Genomic DNA, 27,538 nt, shown 5'->3' with positions numbered 1-27,538 from the left:
TCTCCATCCTGAATGGCACAAAACCCGATCCTCAGATCTCCAACTGACTCTTGTTGCCCAACACCATCTGCAACTTCGAGTCCCATTCAGCTAGAGTCTCAAAAATAACCTGTGACCCTGTCATATGCTTCGTCGCACCATTGTCCACATACCATCCATCCTCAGCGACAGTACCCTGCGAGAAATGAGAAATCATAGCAAAGTCCTCCTCTTCCAATCTCTTGGACAAATCATCTATCTCAGCTGAAGTGGCAACATCGGCAACCTACTTTCCTTTCTTCTTCTCGTCATTTCCCTTCTTCTTCATCGGACATCTCAACGAAAAATGACACATCTCGCCACAATTGAAACACTCGACTTTACTACAATCCTTCTTTTGATTACCCTTCATTCACGCTGCAAGTGCCATGTCATCATCTGAAGCCGACTTCTTCGGATGAAGATCCTTGTCTTGCAACTCTTCCTGAATGAAGTCATCCCACAATCTACCCGAGTCATATGCTTCGTCGCACCATTGTCCACATACCATCCATCCTCAGCGACAGTACCCTGCGAGAAATGAGAAATCATAGCAAAGTACTCCTCTTCCAATCTCTTGGACAAATCATCTATCTCAGCTGAAGTGGCAACATCAGCGACCTACTTTCCTTTCTTCTTCTCATCATTTCCCTTCTTCTTCATCGGACATCTCAACGAAAAATGACACATCTCGCCACAATTGAAACACTCGACTTTACTACAATCCTTCTTTTGATTACCCTTCATTCACGCTGCAAGTGCCATGTCATCATCTGAAGCCGACTTCTTCGGATGAAGATCCTTGTCTTGCAACTCTTCCTGAATGAAGTCATCCCACAATCTACCCGAGTCTGGCAGCTTCTCCCTGGCAATGATCCCGTTGATGAAGGGCTTCCAATCCTCGGTGAACCCTTTCAAGGCAATCCTTACCATATCTCCATCTGCAGTAGGCACACTAATGGCAAGAAGATCATCTTTAACCTAAGACAATCTCATCAAATATAAGGTCACGCTTTCACACTTTATCATCTTGGTGCACTTCAACTTATCCTCCAATACCAGTACCTGGTTCTCATTCTTATTCTGGAACAAATTCCAGAGAACTATCCACATCTCATGTGCATTGTTCTCCCCGGACAAATGAGGTATTAGGGCATCCTTCACACCATCTACGATGATTAATCTCGCCCTCGCATCCAATTCTTCATATATTTCCAGCTCCTAGGGTAGGTTGCCTTCTTGATCTCTTTCTCGGCAAAATCCCAAATCTTGTTGACCTGCAAGACCAACTTGATCCTTTCCTTCCAAGGAGTATAGTCGGAAACCCCTTCCAACCTATCCTCATACCGGAGACCTGCCTGCAACTTCAACATTCTAGTGAGCCCTTCACTTACAATGTGACCAACTCCCTCTCACGTTGCACTTCGTTGTGCACAACTCTGATTTACTTACTTCCAAAGTAGCTCATACACCCTATGATACCATGTTGAATTTCCACGACCTTTATTCTAGGCTAGAGTCTTAAAATCACTGACGCTACCAAACCAAGAATCTCAATCATAAACTACTTTGCACAGCGGAAATAAAAAGCAGTAAATCACTTGAGCACAAATATACACAGTTTTTAACAAAATTGTACATTATTGTACAATCCCAATCTCTATTATATTAAACCAATTCTAAATAATACAACAGTCTACGGTATACAAGATACAGTGACAAACTTCGTTGCAACTTCTATGTCATATCTTGTCCTGTCAGTCCTTTTCTCCTGTACTGTTCACTAGCTGCCCCTTAGTCCTTCAAAGGACAACACATTGAGCCTCTCGGAGGCTACCTCTTAAAAATGTTGCAAGTCATTTCTGTTGCATGTACACAGGCTCATCAAACTGCTCTTTAGGCTGGCCAATACCTGAGCTCGAATCTACCTTCTAGTAGAAACTTTCGTCCATCAAATAGCTACTCATAATGTTGCAATCTTCACCCAATCACGCACCAACAATATCCTTCTTGTCTGCTGCTCTAGGGTTACTTTGGGTAGCCAATGCACTGCGCTCCAATCAGATCAATGGCACCCAATCACGTCACTGTCAGTTCTGCTCCTAGGAAGACTCTTCCCCACCACGGAAAATCCTCCACATGGCACCAAGAGGCTACTTCAATCACGATCCAAACTGGTGACTTCTTGACCCAACGTTCCACCACAAAACACTGTTGTCCTCTATGCTTTCATATTGTTGTTTGTGCCAGTCCTGGTTAGGGCACTTGTTGCAGCCCTTAACTCCTTTGAAAGTCCCCAAACAACCCTCTAATCAACTGCAGCATATCCTTGAGGAACTCCTCCTTGCTGCGTTGTTATCTAATGTTGATTTGGGGTAGCATCGAATGTGCTCTAGCCACGAAATTTGGTGGAGAGGTTAGGGCACATGAGATCTCCAATACCCAGAAAGGGTTTGGGCATATTCTAAAAATTTTGAGAGATATTAAAATAATTAATATTTTTAATGGAGTCCCTAAGTCTAAACTTAGGGAAATTAAAATATTAGTGTGAATTAATATAAAAATGTGCTAGAATGGTCCAAAAGACATGGATCAAGCGAGATCTAATCTTAGCCGTCGATTAGGGACTTATTCTCATCCGTTGATTTGTCAACGAGAAAAGTATAAGAGGAGGCTTGAGGGTCACTTGGAGAACACACGAGAGTGATAACTCATTCTATTCTCTAGATTGGGGTTTGCTAGGAGAGATAGAATCAGTGATCAGTTGCAGCGAGGCGCAGTGAGTACGAGGCAGAGAGGCAGGGACAGTGCCGTTAGACCAACGCAAAAGTAGAGAGAGGAGAACCAGAGGGAGCCACGCAAAGTCAACAGAGACTGCGCAAAGCCAGAAAGGCATGCGTCATCCACGCAGAGGTTGCAGGAGTGACACAGAGAGCCAAAGAGGCTGACGTAGAGGGTTTCAGGCTGACGCAAACGCCAACAGGGCTGACGCTGAGCTTCAGATTGTGTTGGAGAGGGATTTCGTGGAGCAGGCTTTCCGAATACCTGTTTCCGAAGAGAGGTATTGCTGCCAGATTTATTCTCTGTCAGGTTAGCCAGTTTGGCACCCAGTGTACTCAGAAAAGAGCTGCTTAATAATAAAACCCTCAGATAGCTGCACCAGTTTTCCTGCATTGGGTTTTTCCAGGGACATTAGTCCAAAATAACGGTGTCATTTGTGTGCTTGTTTTTGTTTCCTTCAGTTGATGATCTATAATGTGTTGAACATGCACTTGTATTTATTTTCAGTATTTACATGGTAAATAACTTGTTAATTAACAAAAGAAGTAGGAGGAATAAATCAGTAAAGTGCATGGAGGGTTTCTAACTACTAGACTTAGAAACTTCAACATCTAATACATACACCAGCCCTTTAACATGCCCTACACAAGTCCCTGTTGTGGTGTTATGACCTGCGACCTAGCACACAGCAGTCCTGTAGCAAACAGTCCACCAAAACAATGCCTAAACAAGCCTAAACAACAACATATTTCCTCCTACCTCCTCGGCCTATCAGCGCAACACCTCAGCACTAGAATAGCGCCTCGGACCTGTCTTTTTCGCCCTCAACCAGCCCTTAGACAGTCTGCAATCATGCCCAGAACTTCGGCCTTCAAAAAGATCTCTCCCATGTTGCTCCTCGGCCTCCACTTCAAACTTATCCCCACATTATCCTTGACCCTTTCTTGTTGCAGCTAGGGCATCCGAATTTCAGAGCTATCTTGGATGAATGTTGCACAAGATGGATGCCCTAAAACACATCAATTCACCCTCCTTTTATATCCAAATGAGGGGCTCCAACGAATTCATGAAGGGACATGTCTCTTGGATGAATTCACTTCAAGCCTACATGACTTGACTATCCATAATTATTTGTCACCTTCAAAAATTCATAACTTTGTTTCTAGAGCTCTGATTTGAGTAATCTTTGGAGCGTTGGAATCAGCTCACCAAGATCTATCACCTCAAATTTTCCCAAGCTCAAATTCATCATAGTTTGACCCAAATCCCGATGGGTGAAAAACCCCATGCTTAGGTTCCAAGCCCACAAGTGACCCTTGTGGCGCTTTGCCCTCCAAACCGTGAACCCTAGGGCTTGGAGTACCTCCCAAGGTACACTAATCAATACTACCAAAATCAAAGTTTCCCAAGTCGTGCCCTTCCTAAAACCATAGGTCAATAAGGGAGATCCCATGGGACTAGGATTGAGGATTAACCCCCTATTTAAGGTAAGGGTACTCATTTTTCCATGGCACTTAAGAATCAGGTTTATGTCTAAGATCACGATCACAAACACACAAATGCTACAACACAAGCACAATAGTGAACATATAGCAGTGAATCAACTCAATGCACAAGACAATTTTTAACCCAAAACTTGTTATATTACAAAGTTTAATACAACAAATGTAGGGCTCCCGTACTAGGGATCATGGCCCTTACAATTAGCCCTACTACAAGGAAAACTAGTGCTTGGAGTCAACAACATATGACTACCAATCTTTCCCTAAACAAAGTAGACTTCACTTACTTGTTGAAGGAGCACTCTACTCAGCCCTTTCGGTCCACATACCTTGAACACGTCTCGCAGGTCCTTTACCACTTCTTCTATTGCTAACATGACTTCTACAAGTTCAAAATTCTTGCATCTTCAACCGCTCAAACTGCCTCTATCAATCACTCATGTTGTTGCAAGGATCATTGATCTTAGGTCTTCAAACACAACTGCCCTCTAGCACTAATAAGGCCCCCCAATATCACTCCTCTTAGGGACTTCCATATATGCCCTCTTATCAGTGATTTGCACCATCAAATCCCTAAACTAGGGCATCACCAAAATTTGCCTATTATCAATAATTTGTCTCCTCAAACATACTAAACATAAGGACTTCACCAAACCGCCCTCACATCAAGGATATGCCTCCTGCACACAATGATCTTAGGGCTCCGAAGACTACCCTCCTAACAATGACAAGCCTGCACCTTGATCATTGTACTAGCGCATAAACAACTATTGTTCAAACCCTATGAACGAACCTCATTACATAACACTTCTAGCACAGATCTTCCTTCACCGAGTCAACCCTTTTGTCTATCACTTCTTCTCATTGTTCTTCCCACAACAGAAAGCATTTCGGCCAAACTACACCACAGAAATCATAGAGAACTTCCTGAGGTTTTTGTGATCCTAAACAAAGGCAATACTCCCTTTCTTAGGAGCTCGACCCTCTTTATTAATCACATAATTGGGTCCCATTTACACAGAGATCTAGACACACTTTAGGCTGGCTCTCATCACAGGAAGAAGCCCTAACTAGGGCACACTACATCTGCCCACTTACCATCATTTTGATGCTCCAAATATGACAGAACATAGGGAAGAATAATTTGTTGCCCATAACCCTTATGGAAAACTCTTTAACACACAAACTTAGCATTTACCTCCATGATTTTGTCCTGTCACACGCCCAGCTCCACTATTTGCCTTATTCGCAACTCCTATCCACACCTGAGATAGCGCTTGGCCTTGCTTAAGCTCTGCCCACACTACAAGATCTCCTGCACACTTCCTTAAGGCCTAACGACCCTCACAAAATCGGAGTTTTTTAGCGTCTCAACCCTCCACATACACAAAACTTGAGTGCATATGAAATGAACCTTGGGATAGAGATTCATCCTCATGCGAGCTAGGATAGAACCCTTAATTAAGGCATAAACTTACACACAAGGCAGTGCCTTCCTCCAGAACAAAAAGACCTACATGAGGGCACAAATAGTTCAAACATCAAGTAGTCTACATGACTGACCTACTCGGCCTTCTTCCAAGCATAGAACAAACCATACAAACTCCTTTTCGTCCCTCCTCAAGAATCTACATCTCATTCAGGTCCCTGCACCCTTCTTGGACAAAAATCACATGATATAAAACTCTATGATGCTCGCTCTCCAACAAGTTCATCTTCACCTCTTCTTATAGTCTTTTATGGTGGTGTAAACCTTCACCAAGGGTTGTGACCTTTAGACCAAGTTGACTTGAGTTTTCTTGGCAAAACCTAAATAACATAAGAGAAAATTATTTCTTTCACCACATCATGATGTCCTAAGCACCCCTTTGCCCATCAAGGGTTGTGAAGCTACAGTACATATCCACTGAAGACCAGGCAGCGAATATATTGCCAAAATCTCTTCCTAACGAGAAGCTTGAGTATTTGCGAGACAAGCTTGGGTTTGTAGATATCTCCTCCTTGTTTGAGATGGAGTTAAGGTGGACATTGTATTCTCCATGTGTCATGTACTATGGCCAAGACTAACAATCGTAAGCCTAGTAAAGGCACTAGTATGGAGAATGGTGGATTGGATAAACATCATGGACATACGTTCTTGAGTTATGTATTGTGATTGACTATGATTAACATTCTAAGTTGGAAACATGGACTTGGTAAAGAATGGTTCGGAGGACACACTTTTCCTTGGATTAGGAAATGGTCACGTGAGGTCATACCTTAGGAACACCCAAGTGGGACATGTACCTGAGAGGTAGAGGTGTCCAAATTTATGCTTCCCAGCATTGTGCTCTGATCTAGTGGAGAGATAGAGCTTGTTAGTCAAGGCCTTGCTATTTTGACAATGTTGGCTATGATGATGTAAATCATCATTGATGCTTATCAATCCAAATCCTTTCTTATATGAATATTTCAACTTGAGAGTATTCTGTTGTGTGATTATGAATACCTCCCTAGTTAACGAGTGTTGAAAAAAGTAACTAGTGTCTGTCTTCATAATGTAATAAAATATAATTTTTATCATTGATATATTTATTATATTCATCATTATTATTTTTATTTTTTCGTCAAAAGCATGTTCTTCATGCTTATAGAGTCAATTGAGTAAAAAAAGATTTATTAAGAGTCAAAAGAAATGTATTTGAGTCAAGTCCTATTTGGACTTTTTGTAAAGAAAAGAAAAAGAATTTTATTTTGAGTCAAAAAGTCAACACAAGACCAAGTTGGCCCTCCTTGGACAAGTCGGCCTAAGAGGCAGCTATTCGACCCTCCTGGACAACTATATATATAAGCCAACTCAATCTCTTGGTAGCTCATTCATTCATTCACACAATTCATTAATTTCTATGCCAATGACAGGAAGAAAAGGAGTCAAAGTCAAAGAAGAGAGAGAGAACTAAAAGGAGAGAGAAAATTTGTGTTTTTTGTAGCCTGTTTTTTCTCACAAGTGCGAAGAATATAGGGAAACCCTGCAAAAATTATAGGTCTGAAATTCATCCTTCACTGCAAGTCAAAACTTTTTGCGATTTGACTAGATTTCAGAAAGTTTTACCAGCATTGACTTTCATTGCATTTGACTTGTTTGGAGGAGACTTGGAGGGGGTTTGACATGGATCTTTGTGGCAGTATTGGTCTCGAGTCTTGGATATCTCATTTTGATCCGATTCTATAAGAGAAGGATTGTTTGGGTTTTCGCCCTTGTGGGGTTTTTCCCCGGCTTGGGGCCTAATTTCTGGTGTTCTCTGTCTCTTTGTGATCTTTATGCTTTGAAGTTTTGTATAATTGCTTGATGAAGAGAACATAAATAAAAACAAGACAGCTAACATTCACAAGTAATTATCAAGAAAGAGGAATCAAACTTTAATCTACCTATCACTTGGTTTCTCAACATGAAGTAGTACAAAAATCTTGCATATTCATAAACAGCACTTTCTAATCCTATTGGCAACAAGGCTTTTGCAGCTTATGCGGCTTCTACTTCAATAAGATATTCTACAAATAATCGTAAAATAAGCTTAATTATGCTGAGATATACATTATTGTAGGAACTTATGCAAAATCTTAGACCACAAAAATTTTACATATTCACCAGAAAGCACTTTCTCATCCTATTGGCAACAAAGTTATTGCTCTAGGGAAGAAATCTCGGAAAAATGATAACAAAAAAAAAAAGAGAACCAGAATTCTACAAATACTCGTAAAATATGCTCAATTATCCTGAGATAAACACCACTATTGTAGGAACTTATGCAGAAAAATCAGATATTTGCAGTCTTCCTAAAATCAGGGCCTTTAAAATCTTCTTTACTTCTTAAAAAATGATGGACAATGTTTCTCCTTGTCACCTCATCATACATTGCCAAAACTATAACATTACACATCAACATACATATTGTCAAAACTATAACATTATCAAACAGATGACTTACGGGTATCTTGCATCGCCTAGCTTTGCAGCATACTGTACCCTCAATCGTGTTTTCCTCATTGAAGACACAACTTGCAATGGATTAGTTTGGTTGACCATTCCGACAACACCAGTGCATTTTACATTGGGTCTTGTAGGATGAGACCAATTTCCAGTTGAAAATGCTCTTGCCAGCCCATTTGTGATGATTGAAGCATCAGTATAAAACTCCATAGGCTTCAGGTCTTTCCGTCCTGTCACAGAAACAAACAAAGACACAAATAATGAAAATCCATAAATAAGAAAGCTAGAAACAAACACATGTTAGTGGATAGATAATGCACACCTGATGCATTTCCAGTATATATCAGTTTAAATGTACGAAAAAAGCAAAAGAAGCACAATAAAATTAAAGTAGAGCAACCTAACATTATCTGAAGCATCGTGCAATATAGATAACAAACTAAAGTACCTGAGAGATCTTTCTGAATCTGCTTGGCCATTTGTCTACGAAACCGTTTAAGCAAGATTTCGAGTTCGTGACCAAGCAGCTCACTTGCCAGTTCCAGTCTCTTATTCCTGTAATCATCTTTGTTTTCAACCTGTCTTCGTCCAAAATAAGATGATAGAAGACAGTTTACCATATACCCCAAAAACATGGCTTTTTGCTTGTGCCCACCAATCAATGGAAAGAGATGTGCATTCAAGACTTCTTCGGCATTCTCAGTTTTAGGAAATTTGGAATTTTTGAGTCGAGCATTAATGTAATTCCAAACTTCAATTTTGTTTCTAAAATTTTTCAATTCAGCCTCTGCTTTATAAAGGGATGACAGCAATAAGTTACTCATCTCATGGTCATCGAGTCCACAGCCCACAAATTGCATCATCTCTTTATCTGATGTCACACCTAGAGCATAAAATAGTAGCACCACTGGAACTGTAATCGAGAAAAACCTTACAACAAGCACCTCCCTTTCTTTAGCAGTCTTCTCAAGTTTGACAGAAACTTTGTTTTTATATGTAGCCATTTCATACCTTGACGGCGTGTATGTAGCCATCCAACTGGGCACACTTGATACCCAAACCCGATTTGTACACCGTTCCTCTTGGGCAACAAAGATCTATAAAATAGAAAATTTAGTACTTTACCAATTTCGAAGTTATATTAAGAAGTGTAATTTATATAAAACATGTTCTATTACCCTCTAGTGGTCATTAGTTTGAAACTAGTAAAATTATATCATTTTATAGTATCTGTGAACACTGTTAACTTCTAGCTTGTAAATGCCAAAATTCAAACATAATAATTGAAAACACAGGTGCCAAACTACAGAAAGAACACTGTGTACCACAATTATATTAATTTTCTCAAGTCCCACTTTCTTAACTCATTTTTTCTACTTCATGTTCAAAGATGTATCAAGATATCTATAGACCAATGAAATATCATTACCATTTACATGCACAATTTGCTTTAGCAAAGACAGCACTCAAAACATGTTGACTAAAATTTCCACAATATAATAAAACATTCCACATCGGCAACAGGTGTTTCTTCTTCATTATTGAATTCGACTTGCCTCAGATGCTATGGTGGAAATGCCATTAAGATATTGCCAATAACTTAAATGGCTAAGAAACTGGAATTTAATAATTGAAAACACAAGTGCCAAACTGCAGAAATAACAGCTTGTACCACAAGTATATTAATTTTCATGCGTCGTAATTAATAAGATCAATTTTCTTTCGCTACCTGTTCAGAGATGTGTCTTGACATCTATGAGCAATGAAATATCACTAACTTTAACAAACATAATTTGCCATATCTAAGACGTTGCCCACAAATGCAAACATGTTGAACAAAAATTCCTACGATATAATAAAATATTTGCACTTCACCAACAGATTAAACCTGCTTAACTATTAAATTCCCACTTGTCTCAGTTGTTATGGTTGAAACGCCATTAAGATATCACCAGTAATTTGAAAGGCTACAGCAGTGAAATAACGCTGAACAGTTACAATGACAAAACAAGGAAAAAGAAATGATACACAGTTCATGACATATGAGAAATTACTTTTATTTTGGAAACAACATATATGTGCTTTTCATTCAATTATCGCTTATTGTCCACTGAAATTTTACATATTAAACGTTATGGGAAGAGATAAAAAGGAAGTTCACCTGTATTGATTGGAAATTTGGAAGCATTGATCACAATGGTAGATAGGACATCTAACACCACAGACAAGGACTTCCGGTGCTTCTTTGAGACTTCAAAAAGGCTTTCAACACAATCTCACGTGAAAAATCACGGGAATGGCTGATAGAAATGGGGGTCCCTAAAAAGGCAAGAGTGTGGCTCTGGAGGTTATAGTAATGTATTAAAACTTGGAATCACACTCGGAAGGGCCAAGGATCAGACAGAAATCGAAACAGAATAAAATAGAAAACAGCAACAACTCTATTTATTATCCAATTTCCTGAAAAAATACATCAATATGAAATTTTAATAAAAGAAGATACATATTCATGCACAACAATGTAAATGCAAAACATTATAGACAAAATACGCGAATTTTGCTCATATATCTGGCATGTAAGGGTGAATATAGAAAAATGGCACAAGCCTAACACATATCTAAAACAAAATACATAAACGACAAGACTCTAGATAGCTTCTAGAGTTTGAAACACTAAATGCTACAAGCTCTTAGCCTACTATACTATCAATGCTCAAAACAATCAATCACCAAACTCATCATCACCATTGGAATTTGATACTGAACATGAAATACATGGCCATCCTTTTGCTCGGTCTCACGAACACCTCAACATCATCTACAAAATTAGTAGTGGGTGGTAATAGCATGGCTCTTTGCTTGCCACCTTAACCCATCCACAAGAAGACACTAGCATCAGACTCTACCAAGTAAGTTCCCCTACATATTCCAATGATAAAATATAATTTTAGCAGTGTTTCAAATATCTCTGATTTCTCTAGATATTTCTGATTTCTCCCGAGTTATTCAAGTTGCCAATTTGTCAGATATTTTCATAATTCTTCATGTAAGTTTATTCTCGCCCATATTTTCCATGATATTTTCAGTAAGTTTCATTCTAGACACTCAACAATATTCCCAAAATGTTATTTGCAATATTGCATTTTAAACAACGGGTTCTGTACCGAGAATTTTGTTGAACAACCTCTTGCGCCTTAAACAGAAGTTGTACTGTGCAATTATCTCTCCTTTGTATGAATCTGCTCAAAGATAAACCTATTATGCTCACACCCAAATGCACTTCATGTTTGTCTCAATATCCAAATTTCAAACTTTTGCAGTTGTGGACAATCACAAACAAAATAGTCTCACCAATGTGATGCACTAAATGATAAATCATGACTGTGAAAAGAAAAAGTTAATTCAGCAAACTAGTTTGCACCTTTGGTGAGAAGTTCAGGTATTTAAACAACTGACCTTAAAAAATTTGGAATCTCTTACTTGATCCATATAGGTAAGTAACCCTGATCTTTGTTAATCTTTTGCCAATGCTACATGTGGCTCTACTGAAACCATTTATTTATCACTGTAATTGCAATTGCTGACTCTCATCAAGATAGAAGAACCATACATTATAGGCACTAATCGAATCCATATTTGAACTCCCCAATTTCATCTTCTCCAAAGCCATCTCTGTAATGATACTTCAAGCTTAAGAAATACCCAACAGCATGTATAGATCAATGGAGTTAATCATTTCAATTGCTATCAATGATAGCCCAAATAGGCCTATGCTTCGCTACTATATCCTAGTGTGTTGCCTTTATCTACTCCTTTTGCCTAATCCATGGCCACAAAAATGTAACCCCTAGTCAGTTTTTCCTCATCCACCAACTACAAAAACCTTAACAAGGAACTCAGAATTTTTCACAAGCTCTGCTACTTTTTTTCATTCCCACATCATCATCAAATGCATTATATGGTTGACATCATGCTACAGCATGATGTCACTATGGTAGAAGGTGTAAAATCCCCTTCAAAAGGGTCCCAAGTCATCACCACAATCAAGCATCATCAAGAGAAGAGACACACCCATCAAAAATGTACAATACCAACCTGCGTGCATCCTATCATCTCCTGGGTACACCTCACCTCCAAGCAAAATCCAAGCCCAGATCATCAAAGCCCAAGGTCCTAAAGCTGTTTGGGGCTCTCATCAATTGTGGCAAGCCAGCCCCAAGGTCAACATTGTTGAGAAATGTAACTAGTTTTATCTTCATAATTATTGTAATCATTTCGATAAAAAAAGTATCCTATGTAACCAACAAAAAAATGAAAAGAAAATTATTACTATTAAGGCATGGGTTTCATGCTCATTATTGATGGTCTTTCAGGTAAAATCATATTCTTCATGCTTCTAGCTTTTGTTAGGTCTTAGAATTTATTGTCGTTAGTCAAAGGAGTCAACGTCATGTTTATAAGACCCTTCTGTGCAATTTGTAATTGTAAAAATAATTATTTTTGAGTCTAGAAAGTCCTAGAATCTCCAAGAGTAGAAGTCGGCGCTGGGATTCTTAATTCGGCCTAAAGGAGCGTATTTGACCCCTTGAGAAAGCCATATAGAGAGTAGTTTGACTTCATTTGGACACACTCACACAAAAAAGTTCGATCATCAAGAAAGAGTTCGATCTATAGCTAGGAAGGAGCAAAAAAGGAGAGCGAAGTTTTGGAAGAAGATACGAGGCCAAAATATCTTGTCTTTGGGCTCTATCTCTCTCACACGTGCGAAATTCTAGGGTTTCTTGGTTGCAAGGAGAGGCCGAAGTTGCAAGGTCAACTTGTATTAGGAAAAGTGCAGAAACTAGTAGCTGGAAGGAAGGAAACTTTGTCTAGACCTCACTGTCCTTAGGAAGAGTTGTCTTGCTCTTAAAGGTCCCAATGGAGGTCAAATTAGGGTTTTTTTAGGAGCAATAGGGTCGAGAAATTGCAGGTTGAAGTTGCAAATCAAAGTTGTAGGTTGAGTAGCAGGGTTGTAGCTAGCATATCAAAGTTGCAATGTGTAGCAATTTCGTGCAGATTCAAGAAGAACTTGAGGAATGGCTGAATGTGTTCTGGGAGAAGGACTTGTTCTAGGGATTGGGTCTTTGTATCTCATTTGAAGAAGATTCTAAGAAGAGAAGAGATTTCAAGTTTTCCCCTTGGAGGGGTCTTGCCTTCTCTGAGAACCTACATCTATGTCCTCTTTTGTTGTTACTATTTCTTGATATTGTTTGATGAAAAGATCTAGCCAAAAAACATAAAGAAGTTAACTAAGATTCACAAGCAAGTATCAAGGTTAATGAAAATAGGATATAATCACTGCCACTTTACATTTTCTAACATGGTATCAAAGTTAAGGTGAGCAAGGAAGGCAATCAAAAGCACAATAGAAAGAATTGTTAATCAAGTGATAGGAAGCTCTCAAGGCCTGAAAGAAGAAAATTGTATATTGAAGGAGTTTGGTTAAAGGCTCAGTGATACAATCATACAAAACCCTTCTGATATAGGGTTTCTACATTGAAGAAGATCAAAACTACATCCATCTCGAAAGGAGGATATTGATCTCGCAAAAAGGAAGTCTATTTGCAAGGCATCAATCTTGGAAGTTGTTGGTGGAGGAATCCTAGGGAACATCTTTCAAGGGCATCATCAAGAACTCTCCAAAGATATTGAAGACATCAAGAAGGTTGGAGATATTATTCAAGTAAGTATCACACTATCTCATAATGGTTGAATCTTCAAGTCATGTAGGTTCTTTCTACAAGGAGAGCAATAAGCTCATTGGGGCTTCAAACTATCTAGCATGGAAGAAAAGGATTGACTTGATACTCACAGAGAAAGATGTAATGGGATATGTGACAGGAGAAGTTACTGAACCTGAGAAAGACAAGACACAAGAACTAGCAATTTACAAAAAAGGGAAGTAAGAGCTCAAAGGATCTGTTACCCATCATTTTGTGGGCGATATCCCTAGTAGGGAAAAAATTCTCCAAGATGGTCCTCTGTCGGCAACCCCTTGCAGCCACCAATTAGCTCGATGTGCCAATTCTCTGCCACCTAAGCCAGCCATGTGGTCCCTCACCATCTATCATGATCGTATGTTTGAAGGTGGGCCTCCCAAACCTAAAGGTACATCATGTTATTTAGAAATTGAGTATTCTAGTTTATTTATCATGGAAGCTTTGAGCAGGGGAAGGGGAGAGCTAGCGCTATGTGGATCCAGTGGAGGAATGTGGACCCATGTTACAAGAAAAATTGGGCACATCAACCCCGACTTCTAGATCCGTATTATTAAGGTCCATCCACCCCTAATTCAGTTGTTTTCATTCCCTAATGAAGTCAACCTACATCATGCTTGCCTCCCAAGAGCTTCATGTCACCATTCATCCAAAAAATGCCCCTAACGAGATCACCGCAGGGAGCCTTCTATCACGCTGCAATGCATTGCAGGAACTACACTGTCTGGGTGTTATGCATCGCACCTAGCCTTTGTTTCACCTACGCTGAGCGAGATTCATCGAATTTTTGAAATGAATCCATTGGATTCCTCATCCAATGGATGCTTCTAGAAGTTTCCAGATGGATTGAGCTCACTTTTGGATGAGGAAGGAGATGAATGAACCTTAATCCATTATCCCTTCCTCCATGGAACCACTTCCCAATTTTGGAAAAGCATTCATGAGGGCCATTAATGGCTTAACCTCCTCCATTCAGCTATAAATAGACCAAGCATTCAAAGGCTTGGGGAGGTTGGAACTTTTGGAGCCAAGGAAATGTTGTTTGAATGAGATTAATAAGAGTATTTTGATGATGTCAAAATGTTACTTCATGAGGAGAGAAGGGTTTGAAGCTAGAAGGATGACACTGAATTGAGCATGCATCTACATGGGTTGTAATCTTTCCTTCTATTAATAAAGAATTCTAAGCTTTTTCCATTCTAAGCTTTTTCCATTCATTGTCTTGTGTCCAAGTCGAGTCTTTGATTAGATCTCGTAAAATCCCAGTCGAGTCTTTCACTTGATCTTGTAAAAGAACCTTCATTCCATCCACCTGATAGCCACGAGTAGTCTACTTAGGTGAATGTAATGAAGCTTGGGGGGCCTGCACCTAATGATAAAGTTAAGTTTCCCTATAGGTTATGTGAAGGGAATCACCCCATTCACATTTTCCTATTTGGATGAAGCCAAATAGGTGTTGGATAAGTCCTACTTCACCGCAGCGACTTCCATCTAGTTACCGGAGACTCTCCCTTCATCATGCTGGGGGCATGTAAACCAATCTCAAGCATAGTTTTTCGTTTTAATCTTGTGTAAAAATGAAACTGAATTCAAGCATAGTTTTTCATTTTAAGCTTGTGTAAAAATGAAATTGAATCCAAGCATAGTTTTTCGTTTGAAGCTCGTGTAAACATGAAACTGAATCCAAGCATAGTTCCCTATGGTTCAAGCTTGTCTAAAAATGAACCCATTTCCATTTTAACCCTTGTGATTGCCATTCTATCAACTTTTTCTGTCAGATGAGCCTTGGTTGTTTTCACCCCATCACCACCATCTCTTTGGCCGATCATACGCTTTCACTTGGTTGTTTTACCCTTTTTGAGGAACAATTACAATGAGTGGTCTTATTAGCCAGCCTCTTCACATAGATCAACATGTTTTGAGAAGTTCCAACATCACCGGAACCAGTTGCTATCCTTAACACCACTCGTTCCTCAAAATGGAGTCCTCTTTAAGCTCTTTTCAGACTCTCTAAATATGAAAAGATTGCCGAGCACTTGTCGTTTCCAGCTCATTAATGGATTAGAATCGATATCTACTCAGTATAGTTTTACCCCTTCTTTGGGCTGAGATAGATTAACTACGAAAAAGGTGCTCGTTGGTCAAACATGATCAATAGGTTCTCTCTTCTATTGTTTTATGCTTTTTCAGACTTGACAGACAAATGTACGAAAAAGAACTTGTGGAGTTTTCTTTTAGTCCCTTTCCACACTCTCTAAATGTGAAAAGGACCGAGTTACCTTTGCAGTTAAACTCGTTAAACACATTTAAATAGCGACAAACTTGTCCATTTAGACAAGACCGAATTTCATCTTCGCTAGACTCGTTAAAACATCAAATAGCAATGGATTCACCCGAAGGGTGGAATTATACAACAAGCATATGTTATCCTCTTCAAGCTTGATTAAAAATAAAGAGTTATTGGTCAGAAATGACTGGGGAAAATGGGAAAAAAATGGGAACACTTTATGGTAGCAAGTCACTCTTGAACATGACACTTTCACCTCATCACCGTGACTATGTGGATTGGGTCATTCAGCGTGATGGTTATCACACCGTTCATCTATCATACCATCCATTTCTTTGTTTTGGGTCAATGCTACCAATTCGCTTCAGTGTCACCAATATGTTCAAGAGAAGTCATTCAGTTCAAAACTTCATTCTTTACAATACAGTAAGCCTTCATTTTCATGCCCGCCATTCCTGAACCTTCTGTTGTCAGTCGATGTTTCATCTCCAAAAATCATTTACCTCATTTCGTGTCGTTGATGTGGGATACATCAAGGCCCTCTTGCAACGAGTTGCTTCTTGTCGACATCAGCACATCATCCAAGAAGTTGACTTAGAAACACCGCTTCAGTACCTCGAGACTTGCATACATGAATGGCAGGTTTCTCGCTTCCGGCAATAGGCTGACATCAATGGCCTTTGACCGAAATACTTTGTATGGTGTACGACATCAAATCATTTATTCACACCATGCGAAATGTACTGTAGTACCTTGAGGGTCATTTTCATTATCGGTGATTCCTCTCGCATTCGTTAACGGCTTACATCATTGGCTAGTAATCATACGATGTCTTTCCATGTTCGACTTCAGAACATCTATTCACATGGTTAGACTTGTACATTGAGTGAAAGGTTGGACGAGATTGAAGACCCCAGATCTAGTTTCATCCATCCGAGCTGTGATATATTCAGGAGTACTATATCAAATGTACAAACGGCCTTACATTCATGGTCATCCATTCATGGGTCTACATTTGTACACAACTATATTTGTACATGTAATGAAAGTTCATAACATTGAGCATGGGTATGCCTTCCCTCAGCTAAATTGTGAGAAATATAGGTATTGTAAACTGATGCGGGTCTCCTTCCATTTCGAAACCTTCTCTCCAAGTGGTAAAGCATCTCACTCGACATGTTTATTTTCGACTTCATGCTTTCGGGGGCAACTGTTACAAGAAAATTTGGGCACATCAACCCCGATTTCCAGATCTGTATTATTAGGGTCCATCAACCCCTAATTCAATTGTTTTCATTCCCTAATGATGTCAACCTACATCATGCTTGCCTCCCAAGAGGTTCATGTCTCATCCAAAAAACGCCCCTAAGGAGATCAGCGCAGGGAGCCTTCTATCAGGTTACAATGCATTGCAGGAACTACACTATCTGGGTGCTATGCATTGCACCTAGCCTTTGTTTCACCTGCGCTGAACGAGATTCATTGAATTTTTGAAATGAATCCATTGGATTCCTCATCCAATAGATGCTTCTGAAAGTTTCCAGATGGATTGAGCTCGATTTTGGATGAGGAAGGAGATGAATGAACCTTAATCCATTATCCCTTCCTCCATGGACCACTTCCCAATTTTGGCAAAGCATTCATGAGGGCCATTAATGGCTTAACCTCCTCCATTCAACTATAAATGGACCAAGCATTCAAAGGCTTGGGGAGGTTGGAACTTCTGGAGCCAAGGAAATGTTGTTTGAATGAGATTAATAAGAGTATTGTGATGATGTCAAATTGTTACTTCATCAGGAGAGAAGGGTTTGAAGATGGAAGGATGACACTGAATCGAGCATGCATCTACATGGGTTGTAATCTTTCATTCTATTAATAAATAATTCTAAGCTTTTTCCATTCATGTGTTTATATGATGTATATCATATTCTTGATTCACTGATATGTTTAGTTAACAGATCATCACTGTTGTATGCTTTGATGAGTTTCTGTCTCGACTTGTGTGCAGGTACTTTCCAAGCGAGTTAAGTATGGAAAGGAGTGGCGAAATCGATCAAAGGAGAGAGGGATCGAGCGAAAGTTACAAGTTGGTACCTTTGTTATTCTTTCTCTTATCTCTTAACTATAGGTAAAGCGATGAATTACTTTATCTGTTGTTTCTAGACTAGCTACTAGGTCTAGAGGGTTAGGCGTTTGAAGAACACTAAATTTGCCAAAAACAACCCAGGGGGGAGAAATGATTAATGGGGTTCTAATGAGTGGAAAGGGGGCAATATATGTGGGACACGGGAGTGGGACCACACCACCAAAATCAGAGTTTCCCACGAAATACCATCCCTAAAGCCAAATGGTCAGTAAAAGAGATCCCACTGGACTAGAATCCAAGGTTAATATCCAAAAGGGGTCTAGGGGACAAGAGCATAGACCTAGCCCTTTCATTCCGTTGAATCCCCCTATTAATCCATCCCCAGAAGTGTCCATCACAAGCAAACTAAAATACTCAATTACAAAATGACAAGGCATACCTTTAGGTTCGGGAGGCCCACCTTCAAACATACGATCATGACAGATGCGTGAGGGCCCACATGGTTGGCTCAAGTGGAGGAGAAATGTCACAATGAGCTAGTTGGTGGTTGCAAGCGATTGTTGGTTGTCGGTTGAGGACCATCCTAAGGATATCACCCACAAAATGGTGGGTAATAGTCACGGAAGATATGCCTCAGGAAAACTCACATTCCATGGAAGATTAGTGTCACAAATAACTCATTTTGACCACAAAAATTATGTCCTCAAAAACACGCATTCTTTAGAGAAGTAGTGCCTCATGTAGCACACATTCCACAGATATAATAGTTTCAATCCACTTCCACGGATTTTATCCAAATTACTTTCCAAATGGTGGAGAATAGATGCCAATCTATAGTTGTTTCCATGTCCGAAAAGGTCTCTCTAAGGCTTGAGTCGACCTATCATTTGGACAGTTGAAAGTCGGGCTTCGACCAAAAGAACCATAAAATTTAATTTTTCATTTTCTTTAAAATGTCCAAATAGGACATGACAAAAATAATTATCTTTTTGACTCAAATCAATTCTAGTTTTTACTCTTATCAAGATTGAACCTAGTTACAACTTCAACACTCCCTCTTAACTAGGGAGGTATTCATAATGACTATCAGAATGTTCTCTGGTTTGAAGACTTCTATAAGAAACAATTATCAAGATTCGGATAGACACCATCATTAATATCATTACCAGCATCCAACCATATCGCCATAACCTAGTCAGTACCCCTAACGTATGGAAAAAACAAGCTCACTCTAGAAAGAGATCAGAGCATGATGCTGAGAGGCTACAACCTCTACAACCATTCTCTCTAATCAGGTCAAAGTGACACAAGGATAACCTCCCTAATCAAGTCACTATACAATGACAAAGAGAACGAATTTTCTTTGCCAGACCATTTTCCTATACAAGTCAAAGTGACACAGGGACTACAGCACTAATCAAGTCACTATGTAATCCACTGGACCATTCTTCCTAATCAGGTCCAAGTGACATAGGGACTACAACCCTAATCAGGTCAATATACAATGACACAGGAAGAACGCCATTCCATCAGGCCATTCTTCAACCAAGGTCTATGTACTTGACATAGGGATAACCTCCCTAATCATGTCAAAGTACATGACACAGGAAGAATGTCAATCCATGATGCTATCCAATCTTTCAAACCATTCTCCAGCCAAGGTCATAATGACACACGGAAAACTTCTCCAACCAAGGTCAAGATGACACAAAGAGAATATCGAACCACTCTCCAACCAAAGTCATCAAGACATTGGCACAATGTCCATCTCATCAGCTTTCCCTCTTAATGAGGAAGGTAATCCCTACAAGCCCAAAAGCTAAGTCTACAGTTGTACTTCTTAAAACATTCATGACCAATTGTACCATGTTGGTAACACATGTTGAGCAACACATCTTGGCTTGACCATAGACTATTATGTTCTCTTCACTAGATCACAAATGCTTTCCACATACCCAAACTGAATGCTCCCTCTCATACTGGCAGTCCATCATCCAGGAATCTGAGGTCAACGTTCTCTAGGGTCAAAATATTGCTTTTGACTGTTCCCTTTAAATACAATACTTTCTTCACAATTGTTCCCCCTGTCAGAGACAAATTATATATGATCATCTTTGATCGTGAAACTTCATCATGCTTTTCAAAAATTTGAGGCAACTAAAGCAATCGTCTTGCCTTGATCCTCTTCATCTTTCTAGGAGAAATTTCTCAAATCTCGCTACCATGTTGCCATCCGCTGCATCCTAAATCTTGACTTCTCTTTGCCACAATTGAGGCATACATTAAATTGCTTGCTCCCTCTGAACTTGAGGCTCATCTAGTACAATATTCTTCAAGTAGCAATTATGGAAAGTCCTCTTGCCTTGCTTCGTTCTTCCACTTCTTCCAACTGTTATCAAAGCCTTGGCAGCTTCTACTATGTACCTGCAAATGCAATCCTCATAGGAGACCATGGAAGAATAATTACAATCAAGCAAGGAACTCAAAGACACGACACTAACTAATAGAAAAATAACATTAATCAGACCATAGCTCTAATACCACATTGAAATTCAAGTGCAATCTAGAATTTCTAATCAAGATAATTACTTGTGATTGTTAAATGTGATTTTTCGTTTAGCATTTACTTCATTGAATTAGGTGATCACGCAATTATACAAATACAATTCACAAAAAGACAAGAAACACCATAAATTAAGCCAACGGCCAGTGCAAAACCCACAACGAGAAAACCCAGAAATCCTTTCCTTATAGAATATCAGTCAACAGGAGAAATCCAAGTCATTGATAAACTGATCAGTAGGTTGATTACCCAAGTGCCAAGTCAGCCCTCCACCAATAGCTCAAACTAGGCTCTCTGATCACAAGATGCCACATGCATGTCCTTAATGTTGCCTCATAATTTCAGATAGCTTGCCTCAAAAACTTGTAGTACTGCCTCAAAAAACAGTGTACGAACCACCTCAAAAATATGATTAATATGTCCCTTAGGCTAAAAGGATAAATGCCTAAGAAACACTTCCTTTGTACCATTTTTCTCAACACTCCCTCTTATCGAAGAAGTTGTTTCCCACCACTCCATCTTTATCTCTAAAGTGGACATGCTCACCCCTTGGTACCATCCTATCACCCACTACTCTCGCCACATCACCACCCAACCTCTCTAGTGATTTGCTCCAACTCACTAACTCATGTGCTTCCTTCAAGGTACCATAAAGCCTTCCCAGTTTCCTCCTCCCTGAAGAAGTCTCTTGCACAAGTGTGGGAACCTCATCTTCATCCCTTGACACATGTGGCCCTGATGAAGATGCCCTTGTGACCTGTAGAGAACTTGTACTCAGAGTTCCTGCACTCAGAGATCCTGCGCTCTGTGAAACTGCACTCGTAGTGGATCCTGAAACCTATAGTGTGCTCCCATTCCTAGGAGCCTACTACTCTACACGATCACCCACTTGTGATCTCCTCACAATACCGGAAGGCTGAAACATGAACCTATAAAGTCTCCCCTCACAGACACTAATCACTCTAGTAGATGCTATGCTAGATCAAATGGGATACATCAACACTTGTTCGTCCCGAAACCACAACATATCCCCAATCCTAAATATATGAAACCAATATCATGTTCCTCCTTAGCCCCAGTACATAAAGGACCTCCATCACATTCATAGGTGGCAATGACTCCCTCTAAAAGGATACAATCCTCACTATTATCGCTCTGACCCTAGTGTCATCTCCAAGAAACACCTCCAAGTCTAGACCCTTTGTAAGACTCATAAAGTGCTCCCTGACTCAGGCCATATGGCTAGATACTTCAATGACTATAAGATAGACAATGGTCAATATAGAAACTAGTGGCTAAGCTCACCCCCAGTGCAAACTCTGTATTAAATCTCGTGGTGAACTCTCCACATCAGCGGATGTCGCCACATCCTTCTTACTCCCTTTCTTCTTGTGACACTTAGAAGCATAGTGACCCATCTCCCCACAAGCAAGGCATCTCACTTTGCTCATGTGCTTCTTAAACTTCTCTTCCTCCTTTTGTTGCTTGGCCCCATTGGTGGACCCCCGCTTCTTCTTCTTGCCTTTCATCACAAGGGAAGCATTCTCCTCCTCATCTCCCAACTACTCTAACTGCCCGCCTTGACACCCCTCTTGTTCTCCTCCTGGAAGAAATCATCCCACAACCTCCTCCAGTTTGGAAATTTCTCTCTGGCCACAAAGCCGTGTATGAATCCATCCCACTCCTTTCAAAAACCATATACTACAATCCAGACCATCTGATCCTCAAGGATAGCTTCTCCCACTACAACCAACTCATCTGTCACCTGACAGATTTTGGTGAGGTGTGAGGTCACGATGCCAACATTGGTCATCTTGGTACTCCTTTGCTTCTGCCTCAATAGTAAATACTATCTTCATGTTCTCATTAGAAATTTGGTATAATGTGACTAGGGACCAATGTTGCACGAAGCGCCCCTCCCCCCCCGGTTCCAAGCCCGGAAGCACGCCCGTGCGGTTGCATGTAGGAAGCTTCGACAGAAGCGTGCTTACGAATTTTTTTGTCGCTTCCTGGAATTTTCCGAAGCGTGGCTCAAAAGCGCGCTTGCAGACCTCCAAACCGCGCTTTGTACGACGCTTCGGGCGTACGAAGCGTGGCGCTTCGGAGGGAGAAGCACACGCTTCCTGTACGCTTCCGTGCACTTCCAGAAAAGGCCGTGCGCATGATGAAATTCGGTTTTTTTTTTTGACTTGGCATAAAGGGGGTGGGGTTAGAGTGAGGTTAGGGTGAAGAATGAAGGGAATAAAGCCCCCATTCATTCCTCATTTTCTCACTTTGAGTTTATGAGAGTTCGAGAAGAGAAGAGAGGAGAGGAGAGGAGAAGAGAAGAGAGGAAAGAAGAAGAGAAGAGAGGAGAGCTTGGAGGAGTGAAAGAGGAGGAGCTAAGAGAAAGAGGAGGAGCTTGGAGCAAGAGCTTGGAGGACTTCATCTACAAGAGCTAAATAGGTAAGCTTGTTGTCGCGCGGATTGACACGACAACCCTCAGACCGGGGGCTGTCGCTCTGATCCCCGATCCCTCCGTTTAAGCATGTCTCCCGCGGCTAAGGGGGGTAGTCCCTGAGAGACGATGAGACCAACTGTCGACCAGTTGGTTGGGAGACACGAGATACGATATAAAAAGGACTCGATGGATTTAATTAATTTAGCAGACCAGTGCCTTAAGAGATTGTTATTAAAATGATTACTTGTTAGATGATATAGAAACATAAACTGTGAACAGCAATCATTTGTCATCAGCTAAATCACAATGCTCTTAAAATGACCAAAACGATATCCAGCAACTGAAAATTTTGAAAAAGATGAATGCTTTAAACCACCACGAATCATAAACCATTAACCAGATATCATATTCGCATCTCGACTTGAAAATTTTAGATCTCAGCATGAAAGATGATAAATCCCGAAAACGACCGGATCTGACGAAGAGAAATTTCCACAAAATTTTTTTATACTTTTTTCGAATTTTTTTTTTTATTATATTATAAAAAATGAGAAATAAAAATTTAAAATAAAACTAAATTATATTAAAACTAAACTATATAAAAATATAAAACAAAACCTAAAATCCTTTTTTATTTTTTTATTTTTATTTTTTTAATTTTATATAGTAAAAATCTAATTTCTAATCTAAAATCTAAATATTAAAAAACTAACACATAAAAACTAAAATACAAACATTTTTTATGATTTTTTAATTATATGAAATCTAACTATAATCCTAAAGTCAAAATCGCATATCATATATATAAAAAAAAAAGTGAACGCAAAACCTAAGGAACGAAAAAAAAATTTACCTACGCAAAATAACTATTGAACGCAGAACCTGGCCACTGAAGATCCGTTCCACAGATTTGCAAAAAAAAATCGTGACCTGAAGATTTCCTGCGTTTTTTAAGTGTTTTCTGAAGCTCACACGTCAGAATGTAAACTGGTAGCATATGCGTTTTCCAGCTCTTGACGGCGGGGTGAGCATGACAGTCATCCACAGGCGCTTGAACGTTTCACGCGGCAGACATTACCAGATATGCAGTGATCGATAGCGATAGCAGTTGTTGAGACGCGCGGGTAAACAGCTCTTTGTCCTGAGAAATGCAATCCACCAGAAATTGAAAACACACAACGCTGCAGGCTACTGATACGTATTGAAACATACAGCAATTACACCGATCTGATAACTGAAGAAAAAAAATCGTTCTTATTTAGAGCTTCTGGCTGAGAGCACGTCGTTTGAAAGCCGGGCCTTTTTCCTCACGCTGTTACAGCCCGAACCTAAACCCGTAACGTATGTAGAGAGAACTTCGAATACTCTGTTTGTGCTTGCGACTGTAGGTTCTCGATGAGCTGAGCGTGAAATGACTCAGAAATGGCAGCGTTCTGTCTGCTGGCTCATGTGAAATTACGCTGTATATATATAAAAAATTTATTGCATTCAGATTTGACAACGAAGCCTGCATCAACAATTTTGAAGGAATTGCCTGTGAGCCGATCCTGGACAACTGCAATTTTAAAGAAAATAAAACCCTATGAAGACTAAATAAAACAAAAATTTGGAACCCTAAGACAACTGATTAATGTACAGATTTGGCCCCTTAACAGCGAGATTCAGCAGTAAGCACGGAAAACATTTTAAAAAACAGAAATTTCAGATCGTCACTGTGAAGAACTTCAGAAAATCTCTCATGCAAACTTAGAAAAATAAACCGAATGATAGACCCAAGATCAAATCCAACTGGGCTCAACACAAAATGGTTGCGGGAGTTGGCTGGTTCAGCCGAGAACTTCCCCAAATGCCCACAAAATTTCCTTCAATGATGTTTTCTGCACAGCGCAAAACAACTGTCAATAAAGAGGGCAAAAATGCTGCTAGATCTCAGGAAGTAATGGAGATACCTGCCATTACTTCAGAAACCCTAACAGCACCCAAACCCCAGCAAGTGAACAAGATACCTGTGCTCACAATACTCTACAAAAAGCTAATATTAACGGCTGAAAATAACATATGCAGAAAATGAAACAATCTCACAGCATTTTAAGAGACTAGCACCAGCAAGATATGGACCCCAAAGTCTTCTTTTATTAACCAGAAACAGATTTACAAGAGAGCTTCTTCAGTCTTAGACTCACAGATCCAATGATCTGAAATGACCACCTAAGACCCTATATAAAGGAAATGATCCCAACGGCTAGTTCGAGTGATCCATGTAGAAATGATCTCGACCATTGATGAGGATTAAGACATCTCTTGATCTCATCCGTCGATTTATTCAATTAATTTTTTATTATTATTTTTTAAATTTTTAAATTTTTTCTAAAAAAAAATAATTATTATTTATTATTTTATTATATTTTTTTTTAATTTTTAAATTTTTTATTATTTTTTATTTATTTCATTTTTAAAATTTTTAAATTTCTTAATTTTTATTTATTTTATTATTTTATTTCATTTTTTTTTAAATGGATCATCGAACTAAGCCTTTGGAAACATCACCTAGGACCTAGGACTTAGGACTCACGAGGGGATTTAAAACATTTTCAACCCTCAAGACACATTTCATGATGACTTTTTACAATTTACATCTCAAGGGGACAAGCCCACTTAATACAGACCCTCACAAAACACCCAGTTCTGCGACACAACTATAATCTAGCAGATTAACACACTAGGATTCTCCTAAAGTTCTAATGACAAAATCCATCCCGGCTTTGGGGTCAGGTTTGAAGGAAAACTCTGCCGATCCATGGATCGGTGAGACGAAAAACCTTCCGGGACATAGATTATCATAGAAAGTTAGGTCCACCTAGGCAATTTTACATACATGACTCTGATCTGCTTAGATTATTTACAATTCATACATGCAGACTGGGTTTACAATTGAAATGATCAAGCTACTGATGACTGTAGGCTGGCACGGACACGTCGTTCAGGTGCTACCCCTTTCTGCTAAGAAAAGAGGGTGTACTGCATGGGAAGTTGACCAGTAGTGGTCAACAAAGCTCAAACCCCAAACTCCCTTATTTTTTTGACATTTTTTTTTGTATTTTTCTCCTCCCTCTCCTACTCTTTCCCATTGTTTCTACTTTCTCCTTTACTTGCACGTTGTCCACCACCTATATCCATATTCCAAGATGGTGTTCTTTTGGCTTCTATGTATCATTCCACTCTTGGTTTTAATGATGGCAAGGGGGAATAGGAATAGAAGGGAAGAAACACAAGAGGACAGTGGTCCGAATATGAGTGAGCCAATGTATGATGAGGAGGAAGGATTTGAAGAGGAAGGGGATGAACCTGAAGGGTTACCTGAAACACTAGATGGGAAAGCTGCATTAACACCCTTGTGGAACTATGTGACCAAACTTGATGGGGGAAACGGTGGTGGAACTTACAAATTTGTGTGCCCTCATGGTTGTCATGGAGGAAAACCATATTGTGGTTCATATACCCGTGTAAGGAGGCATCTTTGTGGGGTGCTGGACAGTGATGAAAAAATGGGTCTTGTGGGGGTACAAATTTTCCCAAACATTTCAACTGAAAATTAAAAAAAAAAAAAAAAAAAAAAGGAAGAAGAAAATAGATCCAAATAGTGGAGGTTGCACAACAAAAAAATAAGAAACAAAAAACTCATTCTGAATCAAGTGCAACCTCTAAAATTGGTAGCTCATCTCCTCATGGTACTTCTGCAAGCTCTGGAGGTAGAAGAACAATAGGGGATTTCCTTAATGTTGCCGGGAGGGATGATGTGGATGGAAAGATAGTCCGTTTTCTTTGTGCTTACGGTGTACCATTCAATGTGCTTCGCTCTCCCTATTGGCATGAAATGGTAAAGGCCATCAATGAAGCCCCAAAAGGATACAAGGCCCCCAACTATGAGAAAGCTAGAACAGTGTTATTAGAAAGAAAAAAAGCTAAGGTTCAAATTGCTTTGACACGTTTTACCAATGAGTGGGTAGATTCTAGGGTATCCATTGTATCAAATGGGTGGACAAATATTAGAAACCAACATTTGATAAATATTCTTGGTGTTTCTTCTAGTGGTGCAGTATTTATTACATGTCATGACTCCTCCTCCATCAGTGCA

The 27,538-nt window shown here is 39.6% G+C and overlaps 1 protein-coding gene across 2 annotated transcripts in view; it reads right to left on the bottom strand.

The window, feature by feature from the left end:
• The window catches only part of LOC149164049 (DNA-directed RNA polymerase D subunit 2b-like), a 285,673-nt gene that overhangs the window by 137,712 nt on the left and 120,423 nt on the right, over window positions 1–27,538 (bottom strand). For both annotated transcript variants that reach the window (XM_089431941.1, XM_089431942.1), the window contains 2 exons: window positions 8,720–9,368; window positions 8,270–8,501 (listed from right to left, as the gene is read on the bottom strand). In XM_089431941.1, the coding sequence (XP_089288067.1) occupies window positions 8,270–8,501; window positions 8,720–9,368 (881 nt within the window). The remainder of the gene's footprint in view (window positions 1–8,269; window positions 8,502–8,719; window positions 9,369–27,538) is intronic.

The sequence above is a fragment of the Pinus tabuliformis genome, chromosome 5_1, assembly GCF_031772625.1.
Source record: "Pinus tabuliformis cultivar Carrire ecotype Pingquan chromosome 5_1, CPIR1, whole genome shotgun sequence".
Lineage (NCBI taxonomy): Eukaryota > Viridiplantae > Streptophyta > Pinopsida > Pinales > Pinaceae > Pinus > Pinus tabuliformis.
This window is presented reverse-complemented; position numbering and strand designations above follow the sequence as displayed.